We start from the raw sequence: 17,101 nt of genomic DNA, 5'->3' as shown, positions 1-17,101 counted from the left end.
TTTTGATTCTTTCTGAATGGATTGTTCATACTGGAAAATTTGGCTCGGTTGATACAAAATATGAGAAGCGCAAGATGTACTGCCCAATAGAAAATGTTGAAGTGGTATGATGTGACATGTTAACCAATGAGATTATCTGCAAACACTGTATTATTTTGAAACTGTACAAAATGAGAACTTTGTGATTTTGAGTCAGTTCACTCTGCAGACCGAACTCAGCCTTTGTTAATTTGATTTAATAAAGGTCTAAACTTTTCTGCAACCTCTTTGAATCATTTTTGCTTGGGAGAGTTTAAGTTTTGAGAGTTTTGACGACACAGTAAGAATCAGAAGGCTAGAATTTGCAAAGAAATACAGAGATGAACCACAAAAGTTATGGAACCAAGATGAACCTCTACTACAGTGATCGAAAGACCAATGTGTGGAAAAAGAAAAAGATGCTCATGATCCAAAACATCTGAGCTCATTGGTCAAGCATGGTAGAAATAGTGTCATGACTTGGGCTTGCATGGCTGCTTCTGTAATGGGCTCACTAATCTTTATTGATGATGGTCATGATGGCAGCAGTAGAATGAATTCAGAAGTCTACAGAAACATTCTGTCTGCCAATTTACAGAGAAATTCATACAATCTAATTGAGAGGAACTTTGTCATGCAGCAAGACAATGACCGAAAACACATTGCCAACACAACAAAGGAAAATCATTTAGGGAAAACCGTGGAAGATTTTAGACTGACCAAGTCAATCACCAGACCTTAACCCAATTGAGCAAACACTTCACTGCTTGAAGAGGAGATTGTTTTCTCCCTTTAAACAACAACTGAAAAAAGGTGCAGTACAAGCCAGGAAAAGCATAACAAAAGAAGAATGCAACAATTTGGTTATGTCAGTGGTTCAGAGGCTTGATGCAATTATTGCAAGTAAGGGATATGCAAAGTGTTATTTACGGTAAGACAATCTGTTCCAATACTTTTGCTCATTGAACAGTTGATTGGTCTACCACCAAAGGTGCCATTTTCTAAGTTTTTTGATACCATCTAGATGTAAATATCATGAAGTGAATGCTAAAATTCTGAGCAATCATCCCATATTCATTTTTTGATCTCAAACCCAAAAGTCTTCAGTGTATAGCCTGAACAAAAGAATCGGCCTTGCTGTTATAGGAAGCTAAGAACGGCCGTTCTTGCAATCATTTTTTTAATGTTTTCCCAAAATATCAAACTTGTTTAACAAGTTAATTATTTATTATTAACTATTATTTTATTTAAGATTAATTTAATTTATGGAGTTATTTATGTATATTCATTCATTATTGATAGACTAAATGGCTGTGAAATCACATTCACCAGAAGATCACGTAGGAAATAAATCTTTCTGATCCATTTTCATTTGAGTACACAAATTACTGATACCATAAATTTGTTGGAAAAAAGTTCAGAGTCCCAGTCAAGTGTCTGCCATGGGGGTCACTATGTAAATTACACAGATTTCATTTTGCCCCTTTCAGTTCTGTGCTCCTTTATGGACAAAGTAAAATCAATAAATAAAATAAAGGTAATGCCAATTTGACAGTCAGTCCAACACTCCATTGTTACGGAGGTGATTTTCCCTCATTAGTATGGGAATGTTTCTACACGGCTTTACTTGTGTGTGGACACACAGCAGAGAGACCAATAGCGCTTAGGGCTTAGGGTACAGATCTCAGGGAACCTCAGTGAAAACCCAGAACGTCTCTGGCACCCTTGTAACCATGGCAATCATACATCGGCTCATAGGTCCTTATTTGCACAGTAATGAAAGGAAAGAAAGCAACAAACAAATTTCAGCCAGAAGTCGGCCTCTCTGTGTCTCTTTGTGACACGTAACCCTGTGAACTGATCACAGTGGTCTAATATCAGCGATACACACTCTCTGGGACGGCTCGATAAATACATCCAGAGTGGCAGTGAGATAGAACACTGCTTTCAAAAGACAGGAAATTATAGAAAAATATAGTAATGATTAAAAAACAAACAAACAAATAAACAAATGGGAATTTAAAGATTTGGATAAATGATCCATAGAAAAGAAATACTGACAACAGGCACAAATTTAATATACATTTCTCTCTCTCTCTCATTAAAAAAGTCTTTGTGGTCAATCAAATCAACCGCAAACAATAAATAAATAAGAATATACAGTATCAGTCAAAAGTCTGGACACCCCTACTCATTCACAGGTTTTTCTGTATTTTGACTAATTTCTACATCGTAGAACAATACTGAAGACATCAAAACGATGAAATAACATATGGAACGTATATGGAATTATGCGGTGAACAAAAAAAAGTGTTTAAAAAATATGTTTCATATTTTAGATTCTTCAAAGTAGCCACCGTTTACCTTGATGACACCTTGCACACTAAAGACGTCTAACGATAACAGGAAGTAACTTATCTCATGGACAGTCCATAAAAGCAAATCTATAAACTACTAAAAAGCATGACGTGTCATTCACTCATACATTAACCATTGCAATTATCGGTACATCACTGTAGTATAAGCAGAATAACACACTCCAGACTGTGCTGTTATACAATAATAATCCACTCCACTTTGTGATGGGCCATATCACACCACCCTGCCATGGATTATTTTTATATAACCACATGGTCTGGAATTTCGTATTCCTTACAATAAGGTAATATATAGTTTTATATCCCTCATCAAAAAATTCCCGTGCAGGGATTGGCCAAGGATGGCTCAAGTGACATAAAATAGTTCCACCACTTTTTAAGCAATGTATCTTGTGATGTCAAAATAAAAAAAGAAATGGATATGGTGCGAGTCAGTCATGGTATATTCCGGATATACTGTACCATGAACTGACATCACAATTTCAAGCTATACGGCTGACTCGAGTCACAGCGGTGGCTCCGCGAGCATTTCTGTGTGTGTAGAGCTACGTATCATGATCATGCCTAGCAAGGCAGGCGATAGTATGTTTTTAAAATAGATAGATAGATAGATAGATAGAATAGGTTAAAAAAAGCGATAGCATGGTACATTGCACATACGCAGGTCGCTCTGATGTAAACAACAAACATGGCTGCCTCCAGTGACTTTATGCCGAGATTCAATCTTAACATTTTTAGTTTGGAATTTTTTGATGAGGGATATAAATCAACTATACCATACACTGAAAGGCACTGGGAATTATGGATTGTCTTCGGTGACTGGCTGCACCCCTCGGAAAATAGTACTACGCCAGGCACCTCAGAGAATCCATCATTTCTGACTGACTATGAACTGACTATGCCATTTGCTTATTTTACAGTATTTGTATTGTATTGTTCTTAAGGTCTATTGTTTTGTATGATGTATTTGTCTTTTTGTCTTCCATGCCAGTGCCAAAGACAATTTTCCATTTTATGCAAGTTTAATGGACAATAAAATAATCTGATTCTGAACACTTCTGCAGTATGTGTAATATGAAGTGTGGTAATATTCAATCAACTCTGAACCCTACCACACCCACACCACTTAAACATGAACAGACAGACTGACAAACGCACTGTTTCTCAAAGTGTGGTCCGAGCAACCCCTGGTAGTCCGCGAGTTGATGTCGTAAAATATCACATTTTCTCAGTGTTTCTCAAATTGCCTATGCAACTCCAAAAGCAAAGTTATGAGTAGCACAGATGAGTTGTTTTCTATATTGAATAAAGTCCTATGTAAATTCAAATAGTTGCCTATTATTTGAATTCGTCGGACAACGGACAACAGTTTTGCGACCCCATCTATAGCTACACTTTCATATCAACGTCACCTCTGAATGTGGAGGGAATGTGGAATGCGGAGAACTACGAGTAACCAAATTAGACTTAGCATCAAACTGTCAAAAAGATAATGGATCGGTGGCTGAAGACCGGGTCGGTCAAAAGAAAAGCACAAGAAACATCTGACATGAGCAAGGACAAAGTGTAAAACATGATGATTCTTTGTTTGAGAAAACAAAGCAACGCAACCGGATCAATGTGAGATCAAAACTGTCCAGTTTGGAGCCAGACATTGCTTCACTGAAGTATCAGAATAAGCAGCACCATTCTTCCCATTAAGAGAAGGACAACAATGAGTGAGTTGGCTATACCAGCGTTTCTCAATCTTTTTTCAGTCATGGCACCCTTCAGAAGTATGCAAATTCTCAAGGCACCCCCATATAAAATATACGCAGTCACGTTGACCATACGCTGACCCCAGCAGTGACGTTGTGACATGGGAAAGGGGGCCTTGAGACAAATTTTGATGATGCATGAGGCGGCGATGATCTGCATTAGTGTAACTATCGTTTTTTGGAATTTTAATTCATTTTATTTATTTCAATGTTAGAATATATAATTTTTTGACGGCACCCCTAACAAAGCCAGACGGCACCCCAGGGTACTGCGGCACCCCGGTTGAGAAAGGCTGGGCTATACTATTTGTAAAACTGTCATTTCCTTAGTGTGTAATTTATAATATACTGTTGAAGTAGGCTCATTGTTTTTTTGTTGAGGAGATTTAGTGGGTTAGGTGGTTTAGGGGGTTAAAGTGTTCCTTGGTTTGAAAAAGTTTGAGAAACACTGGACTAACGGTCTCTCACACACACACGTGTGCACTGGATGACTGGAATCCAGATTGTTAAAAAAGGTGAATTTATCACCTGATCTTCCTTTCTAGCAAACCACGCTAATGTGGCTCTCCAAGTTTTCATCTCAGCTTTGTTCCAAAAACAATTACTATAATTATTATTACTACAACTATAATTATTATTTTTTTTACACTCACAAATTCATTCTAACTGTAAATAAAGAATTTCATGTTCCCAACATGAAGATGATAATTCAAGAAGGATTAATCATACCCTGGGATGGCGTGATCATTCCTCACTCTGCAAAAATTTTTTCAGGACATTGCTCCATCATGTTCTGAATGAAAGTAATCAGCCCGTGAACTACAATCATTTACATACACCAATAAATGTGCATGAAATTCAGAGCAGGACTCCACATCAACCCAGCAGCAGTTCCATCTTATAGTTTCATTTCTGTAGCCAGTGATTTACATTACATTAAATATTACATTTACTTCAATTAAATAGATCAAAGGAAATGAAGCTACTTTGATCTTCTCTCATGTTTCTCTCATACAGTCTTCTTTTTCATTTTACCATTTGATCTTCTTAAAGGAACAGTCCACCGTACTTCCATAATGAAATATGTTCTTCTCTGAATTGAGACGAGCTGATCCGTACCTCTCCGAGCTTTGTGCGACCTCCCAGTCAGTCAGACGCGCTGTTACTCCTGTTAGCAATGTAGCTAGGCTCAGCATGGCCAATGGTATTTTTGGGGGCTGTAGTTAGATGCGACCAAACTCTTCCACGTTTTTCCTGTTTACATAGGTTTATATGACCAGTGACATGAAACAAAGTTCAGTTACACAAATTGAAACGTGACGATTTTCTATGCTATGGAAAGTCCACACTATAATGACAGGCATACGAACACCTTCTGCGCGCTTCGACAGCGCATTGATACCTTCACTCGGAGTTGTACCATTTTTTCTTAGACAGGGCGGATGGACCAGGGCATTCGCCCGCCTGGCCATGCCCGACGAGGAGCGCTCTCGGCCGGCTTGGGAGGCAGATGGCAGCCCCTCCTGGAAGTGTGGTTTTACTATGGGCCTCATGCGGAAAAATGACAACGTCCCATTTTTACCATGGGCCTTAGGCTGAAAAAATTACAAAGTCCCAGTTTTATCATGGGGCTCAAGTTGTACCATTTTTTTAGACAGGGCGGATGGACCAGGGCACTCGCCCGCCTGGCCGTGCCCGAAGAGGAGTGAAGGTATCAATGCGCTGTCGAAGCGCGCAGAAGGTGTTAGTACGCCTGTCATTATAGTGCGGACTTTCCATAGCATAGAAAATCACCACGTTTCAATTTGTGTAACTGAACTTTGTTTCATGTCACTGGTCATATAAACCTATGTAAACAGGAAAAACGTGGAAGAGTTTGGTTGCATCTAACTACAGCCCCAAAAAATACCGTTGGCCATACTGAGCCTAGCTACATTGCTAATAGGAGTAACGGCGCATCTGACTGACTGGGAGGTCGCACAAAGCTCGGAGAGGTACGGATCAGCTCGTCTTAATTCAGAGAAGAACATATTTCATTATGGAAGTACGGTGGACTGTTCCTTTAAGTGAAAGAGTTAAACGTAACTCTCCTTCCACATCCTCCAGCTACAAGGATATTATAAAATATTATACTTGGTTGTTTATTTATTGAGGAAAATGATCCAATATTACATATCTGTGAGTGGCAAAAGTATGTGAACCCTGGGCTCACGCCAGCCGCTCGCACGTCCACAAATTGCGAAGTTTTATTCCAACTTGCGAAAAGAAAATCATCTGTATTCGCATTTTATGCGAAAGTCATTTAAAGTTTAAGCAAAATCCACCAAACAATTGCGATTTCTCAAGATAAACAGTACCTTTCGTGTCCATCTTCAATGTTTTGATTTATACCCAACGCCCCCGAGTTTCGAAGCTTCTTATTGGTTGACCACAAATTACATCTTCCAATAGCATCGGACCTTACATATAAAATGATCAATTTCCGAGTTGCGCTGATAATGTCGGCAATTCTCGCTCATTAGTGAACAAGATTATAGCGAGGTTTGTTTAAAATAAACTATCCGACTTTACTTATGACAAAAACTTATCTAAAAAGTGAGATAACATATTAGAATATTCTGTTAGCTTTCTCAGTTAGGGATAAAAACACAATATAACCATTCTAAAGACGTATTTTCTACATAATATTCATTGCAGGATATTACGGTATGTTCCTGACAGAACTTTGGAAGAACTCACAGATGAACCAGGATATATCGACCAAGTGTACCTTGTTTTCAGAGCGTTTTGACGCACATGGTTCAAAGTTTTGACTGCAAGTGTTTCATTTGATAAATTAATGGTGAATATCATTATGCTTGGGTTATGAGATTAATTTATAAGAAACAACCATTGATTTTAACTCCCTGAGCTCCCTTCATCCTACCTATAAAGACACTCCCTCCCCCTAAACACACACACACATACCCACACAATCCCAATCACACACATACACACATCTCAATCATGAACACACACATACACACACACATACATACACACAATCCCAACCACACACATCTCAATAATGAAAACATACACACGAGGCAATACCAGTGGTTGAGATGTTAAAATAGAATTTTGAAAAAAAAATAAAAAAAATAAAGTTAATATATTAGCAAGGCCAGCCACTGATATTGGTCAAGTCAGACACTGATGTTGGCCAGGCCAACTTGGCCAGTTCAAATTTATACATGACCTTGGGTTACCATGGACCTCTAAATGGCCTCTAACTCCCAAACTATGGCAGATGGCAGATGAAGCTTAAGTTTGTATGAGCAGTTAATATGAAATCAGCATTTTCCTGAACATAGCATACATGACCTCAGGGGACCTTGAAAGGTCAGACTCGAGGTCGCTCAATTTGAATTGCCTGTAACTCCCAAACCATGGCAGATAGAGCTCAAATTTGTATAGGCCACTAATATAAAGTGATATATCACCTTTCCATTGAACATAGTTTATATGACTCTATAAGGTTGCTCAACCTTGAATATTGTATACTCCCTAAACCATGGCAGACAGAGTTCAAGTTTGTGTGATCAGCTAATATAAAGCCGTATATCAGCTCTTAAATATGCTCTAGTTTGGCTAATGCATTTCACATCTTTCAGGCCAGTCTGAGTAGTCCTTGCAAGATGCAAGTTGATGAATTCTCCACAGCCCTCATTCCCCCAGATTCACCCTGTCCAAATGTCAAAAACAGCAATTTGAGAGCGATTCAAACACTTGATGATGGGAATTGCCTGTTCAACAGCCTGTCCCTGTCTATAAAAGGTACTACCTATCACAGTAGAAGGTATAACTTAAAAAAAAGCTCACATCTCGTGTGACACTCAGCTGTGGGTAATTAAATGCGGGTAAAATCTGTATTATCACCATGCAGTTATGTTACACAGCCAGACAGCATACTACAGAGGGTGACTAAGGGCTAAAAGGTGCATAGATAGCAAAGAATGCAAAGCACATCACACCAGATGTTAGATATAATTATAATGAAAAATATGGACTCCGTAAACCAGATTAAGCAGGTTAAATTAAACACACAATTTCATTACATATATACAGTTGATGAAATGATCAAAATAAGAGGATTCAAGAATAAATAAGCATGCTATGAACATAAATCAAGAACATGGAAAGACAAAGGCAGGAAACAAGCTTCCAAACACTATTGAAACACCAACAGACTACAATAACAATTCATTTTTCAATATTATGTCAGTGCAAGAAACATTTAGAAGTATAACATATCTTGCTAAAAAAATTACTTTGCTAAAAAGAAAATTGTTATTTTAGCATTTCTTGCTAAATGAAATTGCAGATTGCTAAAGAAAAATTTGAGTCTTTAGCACTTTTCGCTAAAACAATTTGGGTCCTAGAGTGAGCACAAGAACCTCTAGGATTAGCAGTTAATTTGAAGGTGAAATTAGAGTCAGGTGTTTTCAATCAATGGGATGACAATCAGGTGTGAGTGGGCACCCTGTTTTATTTAAAGAACAGGGATCTATCAAAGTCTGATCTTCACAACACGTTTGTGGAAGTGTATCATGGCACGAACAAAGGAGATTTCTGAGGACCTCAGAAAAAGCGTTGTTGATGCTCATCAGGCTGGAAAAGGTTACAAAACCATCTCTAAAGAGTTTGGACTCCACCAATCCACAGTCAGACAGATTGTGTACAAATGGAGGAAATTCAAGACCATTGTTACCCTCCCCAGGAGTGGTCGACCAACAAAGATCACTCCAAGAGTAAGGCGTGTAATAGTCGGCGAGGTCACAAAGGACCCCAGGGTAAATTCTAGGCAACTGAAGGCCTCTCTCACATTGGCTAATGTTAATGTTCATGAGTCCACCATCAGAACACTGAACAACAATGGTTGCAAGGAGAAAGCCACTGCTCTCCTAAAAGAACATTGCTGTTTGTCTGCAGTTTGCTAAAGATCACGTGGACAAGCCAGAAGGCTATTGGAAAAATGTTTTGTGGACGGATGAAACCAAAATAGAATATTTGGTTTAAATGAGAAGCATTATGTTTGGAGAAAGGAAAACACTGCATTCCAGCATAAGAACCTTATCCCATCTGTGAAACATGGTAACATGGTGGTGGTAGTATCATGGTTTGGGCCTGTTTTGCTGCATCTGGGCCAGGACGGCTTGCCATCATTGATGGAATAATGAATTCTGAATTATACCAGCGAACTCTAAAGGAAAATGCCAGGACATCTGTCCATGAACTTAATCTCAAGAGAAGGTGGGTCATGCACCAAGACAACGACCCTAAGCACACAAGTCATTCTACCAAAGAATGGTTAAAGAAGAATAAAGTTAATGTTTTGGAATGGCCAAGTCAAAGTCCTGACCTTAATCCAGTTGAAATGCTGCAGAAGGACCTGAAGCGAGCAGTTCATGTGAGGAAACCCACCAACATCCCAGAGTTGAAGCTGTTCTGTACAGAGCAATGGGCTAAAATTCCTCCAAGCCGGTGTGCAGGACTGATCAACAGTTACCGGAAACGTTTAGTTGCAGTTATTGCTGCACAAGGGGGTCACACCAGATACTGAAAGCAAAGGTTCACATACTTCTGCCACTCACAGATATGTAATATTGGATCATTTTCCTCAATAAATAAATGACCAAGTATAATATTTTGTCTCATTTGTTTAACTGGGTTCTCTTTATCTACTTTTAAGACTTGTGTGAAAATCTGATGATATTTTAGGTCATATTTATGCAGAAATATAGAACATTCTAAAGGGTTCACAAACTTTCAAGCACCACTGTACTCCATATACTACACCCTTCTCCTCTGTCTAGTCTAAGGCTTCTTTCACATATACAGTGTTACTCCATTTGAATTGAACCCTGGTGTGTTCTCCACCGGAGTGTGATTCTTATACAGGTGAGAATGCAACAATCACACACAGCTGTGAGCAAGGTGGTCTCAGTTTAGTTCCAATCAAACTGTGGTGCGGTTTGACTGCAGTGCGAAAGTGATTCAAAGTGATTAAAGTAGGTGTCTAAATAATTATCTAGTAATTTATTGAGCACCGATTCTATTCTCTGGGTTTAGATAGTGTTTTTCTGTTTTCTATGCATACTTGGCAATGGTTTGTTTATTTTTCCATCACCAGTTTCTGACCAGTGACATTAAGAAGCCCCTCACAGATTTATCTTCTGTTTGGGTTTGACTGGGATTTTGTGCTCAACAATAGTTGTTGAACCCTGTGGTGTTTTCTTATCATCGTTCAGATATTATGAAGAATAAAACTCCAAACATCAGTGTTTGAGCTTCTTCTTCTTATTATTATTATTATTAATGATCATCTGAGGTCATAATTTCATTTAGAATTCCTATTTTGAAGGTGTAATTTCATGAGACTGTTTATTTAATGAGCTTTACAGCACAGCACTTATACAATGATACCCACATTATTGTGAGCAATAACACCTACAGCTTCTTCACAGAGTTTTATCTCAGTTGTAATTACAGTACACAAGATTAATTACAGTACCTTCCGTATCTTACATTAAGCATGTGTGTATAATTTTCGGTCTGACCTAGAGTTCAGGTTAGTGTCTATGCTCCCATATGTATTAATAATTCTCCTCTGCATGAATTTTTGTGAAACTACAGTGCAATATTCATATGCTCCAGATCTACCTCAACCCTGACCAGGATAAAGTGCTTACAGTAGACTATGGTATAATTTGGTACCGTACCGAAGTTTCAGTGTAGCCCTCTTGGACAAGGATGTTCCTGGCACAGTTGTTGATGTGTTTGAAACGGTCAGGGCCAAGCAGGATACCACCGTACCATCGCGACACCACCACAAGGACATTCCTCACATCCAGAATCTACAAACACAAATGAAACATCATATGGACAATCTACGTTTCGTAGAAATTCTTTGTGAAAGCAGGTCAATTAGAGAACTGCAGCACAATATTGCTAGAAATATTGCTGGAACTGTCTTCTCAACAACCCCAAATCAGAAAAGGTTGGGACAGGATGGAAAATGCAAATTAAAAAAAAAATAAAAAGGAAAGCAGTGATTTCTAAATTTACTTTTACTTGTATTTCATTGCAGACAGTATGAACCCAAGATATCTCATGTTTTGTCTGGTCAGCTTCATTTGTTAATAAATATACATCCATTCCTGCATTTCAGGCCTGTAACACATTCCAAAAAAAGTTTGGATGGGGGTAATTTAGGGTTAGTAATGAGGTAAAATAATTAAGTAATGATGTGATTTCAAAAAGGGGATGTTAACAGGTGATTGTAATCATGATTTGGTATAAAAGCTGTAGCCAGGAAAGGCCTAGTCTTTGAGAACAAAGATGGGCCGAGGATCTCCAGTTTGCCAACAAATGCATTAAAACATTTCAATAATTTTTTTAAAACAATGTTCCTCAAAGAAAGATACTAAGGGATTTGAATATTTCACACTCTACGGTGCATAATATCATTAAACATTTCAAGGAATCTGGAGAAATTTCGGCGTGTAAAGGGCAATTGCGCAAACCTAAGCTGAACAGCCGTGATCTCCAATCCCTCAGATGGCATCAAGAACCGTCATTCATCTATAGCAGATAGAACCACATGGGCTCGGGATTACTTTGGCTAATGTCTGTCAAGCTCTACAGTAGAATTAAGGCAAGAGGCTGAGGGGTACTGAAAACGGAGATTAGTGCCACATCCATGTGCCTCAAGAGATGGTTAGTACTGGGACAGTAGTTTGCCTGGGAAGACCAGATCCTGGCGTGGGAGGGACTTTGACTTGACAATACAGTCACATCCACAAATGCCAGTTAAATTACTGTGCATAAAGGAAGCCTTATGTTAACGGTGTCCAGAAGCGCTGTTGACTTCTCTGGGCTCGGAGGCACCTGGGATGGACCATCACACAGTGGAAACGTGTATTGTGATCAGACGAATCAGTATTCCAGGTCTTTTTTTGGAGGAGATGAATGCCGTGTGCTCCGGACCAAAGATGAAAAGGACCATCCAGACTGTTACCAGGAACGAGTCCAAAAGCCAGGGTCTGTCATGGTATGGGGTTGTGTCAGTGCCCTTGGCAAAGGTAACTTACACTTCTGTGATGGAGCATTAATGCAGAAAAGTACACTGAGATTTTGGAGCAACATACAGTGGTGTGAAAAAGTGTTTGCCCCCTTCCTGATTTCTTATTTTTTTGCATGTTTGTCACACTTAAATGTTTCAGATCATCAAACAAATTTAAATATTAGACAAAGATAACACAAGTAAACACAAAATGCAGTTTTTAAATGAAGGTTTTTATTATTAAGGGAAAAAAAATCCAAACCTACATGATCCTGTGTGAAAAAGTGATTCCCCCACCGTTAAAACATAAATTAACTGTGGTTTATCACATCTTTGGAAAGCTGAGTTCAATTTCTCTAGCCACACCCAGACCTGATTACTGCCACACCTGTTCTCAATCAAGAAATCACTTAAATAGGACCTGCCTGACAAAGTGAAGTAGACCAAAAGATCCTGCTGCGCATCATGCTGCGATCCAAAGAAATTCAGGAACAAATGAGAAACAAAGTAATTGAGATCTATCAGTTGGGAAAAGGCTATAAAGCCATTTCTAAAGCTTTGGGACTCCAGCAAACCACAGTGAGAGCCATTATCCACAAATGGTGACGACATGGAACAGTGGTGAACCTTCCCAGGAGTGGCTGGCCGACCAAAATTACCCCAAGAGCACAGCGACGACTCATCCAAGAGGTCACAAAAGACCCCACAACAACATCCAAAGAACTGCAGGCCTCACTTGCCTCAGTTAAGGTCAGTGTTCATGACTCCACCATAAGAAAGAGACTGGGCAAAAATGGCCTGCATGGCAGAGTTCCAAGATGAAAACCACTGCTGAGCAAAAAGAACAAAGGCTCGTCTCAGTTTTGCCAGAAAACATCTTGATGAGCCCCAAGACTTTTGGGAAAATACTCTGTGGACTGACGAGACAAAAGTTGAACTTTTTGGAAGGTGTTTGTCCCATTACATCTGGCGTAAAAGTAACAACATTTCAGAAAAGGAACATCATACCAACAGTAAAATATGGTGGTGGTAGTGTGATGGTCTGGGGCTGTTTTACTGCTTCAGGACCTGGAAGACTTGCTGTGGTAAATGGAACCATGAATTCTGCTGTCTACCAAAAATTCCTGAAGGAGAATGTCCGGCCATCTGTTCGTGACCTCAAGCTGAAGCGCACTTGGGTTCTGCAGCAGGACAATGATCCAAAACACACCAGCAAGTCCACCTCTGAATGGCTTAAGAAAAACAAAATGGAGTGGCCTAGTCAAAGTCCGGACCTGAATCCGATTGAGATGCTGTGGCATGACCTTTAAAAAGGCGGTTCATGCTCGAAAACCCTTCAATGTGGCTGAATTACAACAATTCTGCAAAGATGAGTGGACCAAAATTCCTCCACAGTGCTGTAAAAGACTCATTGCCAGTTATCACAAACGCTTGATTGCAGTTATTGCTGCTAAGGGTGGCCCAACCAGTTATTAGATTTAGGGGGCAATCACTTTTTCACACAGGGTCATGTAGGTTTGGATTTTTTTTCCCCTTAATAATAAAAAACTTCATTTAAAAACTGCATTTTGTGTTTACTTGTGTTATCTTTGTCTAATATTTAAATTTGTTTGATGATCTGAAACATTTAAGTGTGACAAACATGCAAAAAAATAAGAAATCAGGAAGGGGGCAAACACTTTTTCACACCACTGTATGCTGCCTTCAAGACGACATCTTTTCCAGCTATATTTCAACAAGACAATGCAAAACCACATTCTGCACACATTACAAAGGCATGGCTGTGGAAGAAGAGGGTGCCTGTCCCCAATAGAGAACGTGTGAAAAATTTTAAAATGAAAAATATGACGAAAATCCCATACTGTTGCACACCTTAAGACCTGTTTGCAGGAAAAATGGGACAAAATAACACCTGAAATACTTCATCACTTGATGTCTTCAGTCCTTAAACACATTTTAAAGTGTTGCAAGAAGGAATAGCAACATTACTAAGTGGTAAATGCTTTACTGTCCCAATTTTTTTCTGTGTTGCAAGAATCAGAATTGAAATGTGTTTATTTTGGGAAAAAAACCAATACAATTCACGAGGTAAAACATCAAATAAATGTGCTGTAGTATTGAAATACAGGTTAGATTATTTACAAATCATTGTTTTCAGTTTTACTTTCAACTTCAGCATACCGTCCCAACTTTTTTTTTTTCTGATTTAGGGTTGTATATTTGTTTGCTTTTTTGATTCTATCCTTATAGCTTATGTTGATTCATGGCTATTGCCTTAATCCCCATATTCCTAGTGTTTGTATTTATTTAGCTCATTTGTATTTCATTATTAAATTCTTTGTGTATGTGTATGGATTGTATGTTTGAAATATATTCCTGTACCATTCATCAAAACGTGGCATGTGAAGTGATTAAATACAAAGCGAAAAGACAATTCATTGCACAAAATACATCTCCATTTTATTTTTTGCAGGCAATCAAAGAGCCACACAAAATCTATAACACCTACACAATGCATCATGTTGCAGTAAACAAGTTCAATAATTTGTATCCTTCTTAAGGATGTGAGAGGGGTTTTAAATTTAAGTGAATCGCGTGGGTTTTTCTTCTATCCGAGGAAAAACACATACACTACCGTTCAAAAATTTGGGGTCACCCAGACAATTTTGTGTGTTCCATGAAAAGTCACACTTTTATTTACCACCATAAGTTGTAAAATGAATAGAAAATATAGTCAAGACATTTTTCTGGCCATTTTGAGCATTTAATCGACCCCACAAATGTGATGCTCCAGAAACTCAATCTGCTCAAAGAAAGGTCAGTTTTATAGCTTCTCTAAAGAGCTAAACTGTTTTCAGCTGTGCTAACATGATTGTACAAGGGTTTTCTAATCATCCATTAGCCTTCTGAGGCAATGAGCAAACACATTGTACCATTAGAACACTGGAGTGAGAGTTGCTGGAAATGGGCTTCTATACACCTACGGTATGTAGATATTGCACCAAAAACCAGACATTTAGTAGAATTTAGCTAGAATAGTAATTTACCACATTAGCAATGTATAGAGTGGATTTCTGATTAGTTTAAAGTGATCTTCATTGAAAAGAACAGTGCTTTTCTTTCAAAAATAAGGAAATTTCAAAGTGACCCCAAACTTTTGAACAGTAGTGTATGATACCCTAAGATTTAATACATCTAATGTTTCTTTATGACAAATTCTAACTGTCACCTGCCTGTTCGAGCTGTCGGTCACATTTTGAGTCCTTCCTCAGGGAAATGCTTGGTAACCTGCCTGAGGGATAGGAAGTCTGAGCCATTTGCATAGTTTAATAAAAGTAATAAAAGGCCATGAATCCTCGTCTATATGTGGGTTCACATCTACTTCCATAAATACAGTGTGTGTGTGATTATGGGGAAAAAAAAAAGAGCATGTGAGAGGAAGTTCAGGTCAGAATAGCTGTGCTTGAAACACTCAATAGAGAAGGAGCACAGGTGCGAAATATATTGCACTAATGTGCAAGCGGATTTGCTGTGAAGTACATTACAGATACTGACATCCTGAACAACAGCAAGAATATGCTACAGCTAATGAACTGATTTACAGGATGGATACGCCACTGGAAAAATTCTCAGCCTGCCCACAGGTTTTAGTGGTTGAGCTCTGACAAGTTCATGTGATTGAAAGTGAAACTGACTTTTGATTAAAATGGTACTTCAAATTCCACACGCTCTCTTGCAGGTCTTGGATGAACACCCAGAGAGCGAGCGAGATAAGACAGGAGTTTATGGATGAGCAACACACCCATATTCATAGTTTGAGGAGAGGGTTCGCAGAGAGAGGGCCAGATATTAATTTGCTGTCTCCAAGATATCTCTGAGGTCAAGACTTGGCTTAGCTCGGCTCATTTGCATTTCATTTGAGCCCAGAGCCAGGTTCAGAAGACTGATTCAACACATTAGAAATAACCAAATGGTTTACTGTTAAATCCTAGTAACTGTCATAGAATTTATGGCTCTATAAACCACATGCTACATCTAAATGCAGTCTTATTTTCATATGTTTAAAAAAATGTGGATGTAATATTTACCACTTCTGAAGTCAAAACTTTTCAACAGCGAAAAAATTATGTTGTGATGTTATAAATTATGTTGATCTTTCTCAGTACGATGGATCACATGAGATTTTACTTACTGGTCAATGCTAAGTGTAATTACAATGTGATTTTCGCCAAAAGTCATTTCTACATGTTTTACAAACAGATTTGAGGAAAATGTTGATATCCCTGAAAGTTTTGTCATGTTTTCACTGTTATTGTGTCTTTATTCTACATTGTTTATATAAAAAACAACTTTTTCAGCTACATAAATTGTTAGCCTTAGTATTAGCTAGTTTATACAGTATTTCACAGTTGCCTAGTAACAGTTTTCTAATGACTGCTGACAGTAAGGGTATTGTGGGTTCACAGTCCTGTGTCAAAACTGGAAAGCATGAGTCCACAAATTTGATGTGAACACACCAAGACTGATAATATATGGTGAGAATCAGCACATGCAATATTATCACTCCGTCTGTGTTACATACAAGACAAGGGTGTGTAAGTCGGCAGCATTTTTAGGAGGGAGTTGTTCTCTTGTTGTACAGTGGTGCTTGAAAGTTTGTGAACCCTTTAGAATTTTCTATATTTCTGCATAAATATGACCTAAAACATCATCAGATTTTCACACAAGTCCTAAAAGTAGATAAAGAGAACCCAGTTAAACAAATGAGGCAAAAATATTATACTTGGTCATTTATTTATTGAGGAAAATGATCCAATATTACATATCTGTGAGTGGCAAAAGTA

At 38.4% G+C, this 17,101-nt stretch overlaps 1 protein-coding gene across 2 annotated transcripts in view; it reads right to left on the bottom strand.

Annotated features, from left to right (window-relative positions):
* Window positions 1–17,101, bottom strand: part of impact (impact RWD domain protein) — a 141,579-nt gene that overhangs the window by 18,602 nt on the left and 105,876 nt on the right. For both annotated transcript variants that reach the window (XM_060941273.1, XM_060941272.1), the window contains exon 10: window positions 10,915–11,049. In XM_060941273.1, the coding sequence (XP_060797256.1) occupies window positions 10,915–11,049 (135 nt within the window). The remainder of the gene's footprint in view (window positions 1–10,914; window positions 11,050–17,101) is intronic.

This window comes from Neoarius graeffei, chromosome 15 (genome assembly GCF_027579695.1).
Source record: "Neoarius graeffei isolate fNeoGra1 chromosome 15, fNeoGra1.pri, whole genome shotgun sequence".
In the NCBI taxonomy this organism is placed as follows: Eukaryota; Metazoa; Chordata; class Actinopteri; order Siluriformes; family Ariidae; genus Neoarius; species Neoarius graeffei.
Note: the sequence above shows the minus strand (reverse complement) of the source record. Positions and strands in the feature narration are given on the sequence as shown.